At 43.5% G+C, this 5,355-nt stretch overlaps 1 protein-coding gene across 1 annotated transcript; it reads right to left on the reverse strand.

Moving 5' to 3' along the window:
• Window positions 1-1,057: 1,057 nt before the first annotated feature.
• On the reverse strand, window positions 1,058-5,349 carry Purb (purine rich element binding protein B). Its single transcript, XM_008834095.3, has one exon. It carries the CDS (start codon window positions 5,141-5,143, stop codon window positions 4,439-4,441), a length of 705 nt encoding a protein of 234 aa, XP_008832317.1. The 5' UTR covers window positions 5,144-5,349; the 3' UTR covers window positions 1,058-4,438.
• Between the last annotated feature and the right edge of the window lie 6 nt (window positions 5,350-5,355).

The following is a 5,355-nucleotide window of genomic DNA, read 5'->3' on the forward strand; positions in this document are numbered from 1 at the left end:
AAGATGGAGGCTCTGCTCTCTGAACAGGCCTTATACGTGTGACTTTTAGGGTATACGAAATCAAAATTATCTTAAGAATTAGTAATAGTAGGTTTTTATACCACTATATTCTAAAACCTGAGATTGGACATCAAAGCAGTCAACTTTGTTATTCATCAGAGCAATTCTGATACTTCCTAAAAATAGGAGAAAACTCAACTGAATTAACTCCAGGGTCAAAAACATTAACCTTCCCTAATCAAAAAGGAGACCAATCAAAAACATTACATTGAGTGCTGCAGACCAACTACTCTCAGCAAACAAGTCATTTTTACATAAGCAAAATAGTCACTTCTTCCCCTTCTCACTGATCAAGGCCACACTATTTTCAAATGAATATCTACTGAGAGATCAGTTGTGCATTGGACAAAGTACCATAACTGGGTTAAAAATGAAAACAAAATTTACAGTGAAGAATACTTATGTGCATGGCTTACACACTCCAGCTTCTCGTTACTTTCAAGCACCTCGAGAGCAAGGTACATGCACATAGTTGCTTGTGTAGACTGGACTATACACCCTGTAAAGCCAGTCAAGGTCACATTAATAAAGCATCCTCAGCAACTACAGTGCCTGAAGTGTGCAGCCTTTACAGACCACTCAATATGAGGGCATTATTATAACCAGCCTCTTTTGCCCACAACCCTGCATTTTCAGATAAGACAGGATAATTGTTTTGTTTTGAGAAAACCGAAGCTTGAATCTCTTAAAAGACCTGCAATTTACTGCAAAGTGATCCAGAGGTAACAAAGGAAGCAGGAGGTTAATGGCTGCCTGCACCAAAAGCCTCTCAATCACTTTGCAGTAAATAATTATGGAAAGTGACATGACAAGTAGCCATGTGCATCACAGCCACAGTCATTTGTACCACCTACATGCCTCCGACTGATACATAGGGTGTCTGGGTTTTTGGTTTGCTTTTGTTTGGTTTTTGGTGCCACACAGATGTTTTGTTTTGTGCAGCATATGCACTGAAGAATTTGCTGACAAGAACTCCTGTTCCACTTGCAAAATGATGTGTAGGGACAATAGAAACCAGAAAATTGTGGTAGAGTCTCTGCATAGATTTTTTTTTTTCCTCTTTTTGATTCTATTCTTAAAAACACATTTCTGTATACAGTAGTTTGACAAAAAATTTAGCATTGATTTGAAATGGAGTTTTAGTTCCCTACTTCTCTGGAATGTAACTATTTTCATTAGCTGGGATATTTGCCAAATTTAAAAAGAAAAAAAAAAATACAACTCTAAATCGTTCACAGTAGCACTTAGAAAACAAAACAGGAAAGTTGGTTGTTTCCCATAATTTGTACAATGCCATTTTCTGACAGAAATGAACAAAGACCAATTCCTTTAACAAGCTAACATTTAAGAATGAATCTCCATGCAGATTTCTATTGTCCCTAGTCACTGGAATGAGGATCAGAGAAATGCTACAATTAATCCACATCCTTCTGCAGTATTCCTACAGTGGGAAGAGAGGCCATGAACCACCCCCTGCAGGAGAAATAAACCTTAGAGATTGGTTAAGACTTAAAAACCCACCACTATGATATTTACCACTTAATCTTACAAAGGCAGGTCAAAATTTTAATATAAATTACTTTTGCCAACACATAGCTTATGCATTCTTAGCTCCTTTTTTTGGAGGATTCTCAAATTGTTATCTAAAGATTTACATATGATATATTACTGTTATATGGTCTAATGACTAAGAAAATGTCTCTGGTAACCAAAGCTGATGCCATATATGGTAGTGTTCTTGGCATATACTCTATATGCCTCAGACCACTTCCACATTCTTTCTATTCAGCTAATTATAGCTTAGTAGCCACTGGTGAAGGATTGTGAAGACCCTGTCATTTCTACAGAATAGAAAGGCAAGGCTAGTTACTGCAATTCAGCCAAATAAAAAGAAAGAAAAATAAACCAACCCCTTGAAAAGGAGAGGTACTGCACCTTTGCAAAATTGAACTGGCTCACTGCAGCTGAGCAACAGAACCACCACTGAAGCAAGAAAACAAGTTGGTCTATACAGGAATCGTACAGGATTTGAAAACGAAAGAGGTACAGCAATCAACTACTAATAGCTGCGACCTTAATTTTCATTGCTGCCTCAGTTGGAAACTTAGAAACAGTTTCTGCAAACCTAATGCTAGCTTCTCAGTTCCTTTACTAAAAGTAGGAATTTGTTCTCCGCAGCAAAGAAATAAACACTCAAAACACATAGGTAAATACAGCAGGACATTATTGAAAACAGCTGCCTTGTAGTACAAAATACAGTACAAGTATACGGATGTCATTAAAACATCAAAAATACTATTGCTCCCATACAATTTAGGAAACATTCTTTGCAACGGAGAAAAATTTTAAAGAAAAGCTTTAAAAAAAAACTTGTTTAAAAATTCTACTGTGGATGATGAGTAGAGAAATAGTCTAAGGGCACCAATGTGTGTGGCTCTTCCATTTTTAGATCTAAGATCAAGAAGATTCTGAATCAGTCTATTTTTTTAAAAAGCCTAATTTTATATACACAAATATTTCCCTCCCTCTCAGCCACAAATACACGAAAATGACCTTTTTGTATATTACTTATTTCCCAATAAATACAAAAAGATTGTATAGATTGAATAATACCAAAATAAGATAATAAAAAGGATATGCAATAAATTAAAAAGGCAGCTCAAATAAAGGGCAGGCATGCAGTTAAAAAAAATACTAAGATCGTGGAGGTGGGGTTACTTGCCTCCCGGTTGAGAAGGTGTCACACAGATGCCTGAAAACTTTGGAAAGAACATTTAGCTCCCATTCAATTCAAAGTTACCTAGGTCTATGACATTTCTAGGAATACCTTTTGATGGGGTGGGATTAACTTGATTAGTAAAAATCATTTCTACTGAAAATCCATTTAAAATATAGAAGAGGCGATCCTTGAAAACCCCAACTTTTATTCTTGAAAGACAGCTGGATGAACTGGCAAATGCCAGTTTGTTGAAATTTCAAGATGGTATAAAAATGCTTCCAGGATATAGTCAGCATTCGCGCTCACTTAAGTTCCATTCACAGATGTATTCAGCTTCCCCCGGGTGCACTGCTTGAATCACTCATCCATCATTTGCCAACTTTGATTGTGAGGTACTGAATACAATGGATCAAGTTCTTAGAAATTTTTAAAATAAATGATGCTGGAATTCTGGACCTGAGGATCTTTAGTGTTTGAATAAATCCACAGATGAAACTGAAGGTAAATTAAGACTTCAGTTCTGGCTATTTCCAACTTCTCTGTGAGGATGTATATTCCATTAAAGCTCAGGCTTTTAGCCACACTGTTCCTTTTTGCAGATAGTCAAGTTTTAAGGTTTAAAATGCAGCCAACCAGTGGCCGTAACAGCCGAATTAGCCGTAATTCATCGGCTCATACAGTGGAGCCACAGGGATCGGCTCACTCATACCTAAGCCATTTCTTGGTAATGACCTCCACACTTAGAGATCGAAGGAAGAACTTTAGTGAGCAGCAACTAATCCACTCAAACAGTCCGCCTTGTGCTTTATGCCTGACTTCTTGTGCCTACCTCAGCAATCCCCATTGTAAAATTGCTTTTCTTTTTGAAAAAAACTTTTGTCAATTTTTAAACGATTTGAGTAATGGATTCTAGTTCAAGCTTTGATATCTGAATTCATTTGCATCCCGGAAAACAATTCTGTAAAGAAAAGACAGGGGCCTTGATCCAGGTTCCATGCAAAACCATTTTTTAAAAATGGATCCAATTTGTTTCTGAATTCTCCGATGTCTTCTTGAATTCTTATTTTGCCCTGTCCATGATTGTGTCAAGTTGCATTCCCTTTCATAAACCTTTACCCTCAGAACTGGGTAACTGCAAAGGCCTCTTTCTTCTCAAGGATTCCATTCAGACCTAGATCCAAAATGCTGATTTCAATGGAGGTGAAGGGATAGATGCTGCAACGGAGAGGCCTGGAGAGATCAGAATACCAGCTTACCCAGGTCTACAACACAAACTCAATTATTATCAATAGATGAGTCTGGGTAATTCAGAAGTGGTTTTTGTCCCAGACGTTCGAAGATCTATCCCCTCCAGGGTTATCCTGATGAATTTACAAACCTCGGTTGGGAAACAGAAGCTGAGACTCTTTCGCAGATGAGAAGACGCTGCTGTCCTCTTTGCAGGTTGCTGGCAGTTCCTTGGAACTTTACTGCTTTTCTCTAATTGTCTGTGACTGTTTCTTATGGTTATTCCTCTTAACTATATTATTTTTTTATTTTCGCCCTCGGCGGCCTCCCCTGCTCCCTCTTCACTAGCTCACTGGGGACGAGTAGGAAGGGGAACTCTCTAGCCAAAGGGGTGGTGGTAGGGTGAGGGAGGCCGGCACGGGAAGCTGCCCTTCAATCTTCGTCCACTTCCTCCCCCTCCGACTCCTCGCCGCCGCCGCTGCCTCCACCTCGGCGCTCATAAAGCTTATCCCTCTGTCGCTCCTGGATTTCTTTCATCTCATCTGCATACCGGCAGAAGGCGCCTCCAAACTTGCCCCAGGCCTTGAAGGGCACGGTGATGGCATTGCGGTAGGACGGCTTCACCTCGCTCACTCGCAGGAACACCCCATACTTGTTGCAGCCCACGTCGAAGAAGAAGCGCTTGGAGTCCACCGTGATGGAGGTGCCCTCCGGGAGCTCTCCATACAGGCCGCCCCCGGGGCCGCCGGCGCTGCCTCCCGGGCCGCCCGCCAGCTCGTCGTCTTCGCCTCCGTAGTCGTCGATGAGCTTGGCGAGCGCGTCGCGGAACTCGATGAGGCCCTGCGCGGGCAGCGCGATGGTCTGGCCGCTCTGCAGGCCGCCGGGCCCGGGGCCGCCGCCGAAGCCGCCGCGGTTGACTGTCTGGCGGATGCGCAGGAAGCGGCCGCGCTGGTTCTCCTTGAGGTCCAGGTAGTATTTGCGGTTCTCGCGCACCAGGAACTCGCTCTTGAGCGCGCGCCGCGGCCCGCCGCCCTCCTCGGCGCCCGCCGCCAGCTGCTCGGGGCTGCTGGGGCCCAGCTGCGCGTAGTGCTCGATGAAGTCGCCCAGCGAGTCGCGGAACTCGGCGGCCACCGCCATGGATAGCGTGAGGCGGCTCTTGGAGCCACCCGCGCCCACCTCGGCAATCTTGAGGAAGCGGCCCTTGGCGTTCTGCTTCACGTCTAGGTAAAAGCGCTTGTTCTGGATGTCCAGCCGCTTCGAGGCCAGCTCCTGCGTCTCCTGCTCGCCACCGCCGCCGCCGCCGCCGCCACCGCGGGGCGCGGGCTGGAAGCCGCCGGGCCCGCCGCCGC

Source organism: Nannospalax galili, unplaced genomic scaffold (genome assembly GCF_000622305.1).
Source record: "Nannospalax galili isolate Female #2095 unplaced genomic scaffold, S.galili_v1.0 scaffold996, whole genome shotgun sequence".
Taxonomy (NCBI): Eukaryota; Metazoa; Chordata; class Mammalia; order Rodentia; family Spalacidae; genus Nannospalax; species Nannospalax galili.

What these genes read in the sequence shown, in the direction of transcription:
- Purb (XM_008834095.3), bottom strand. Translation starts at nt 5,143, where the DNA reads ATGGCGGTGGCCGCCGAGTTCCGCGACTCGCTGGGCGACTTCATCGAG.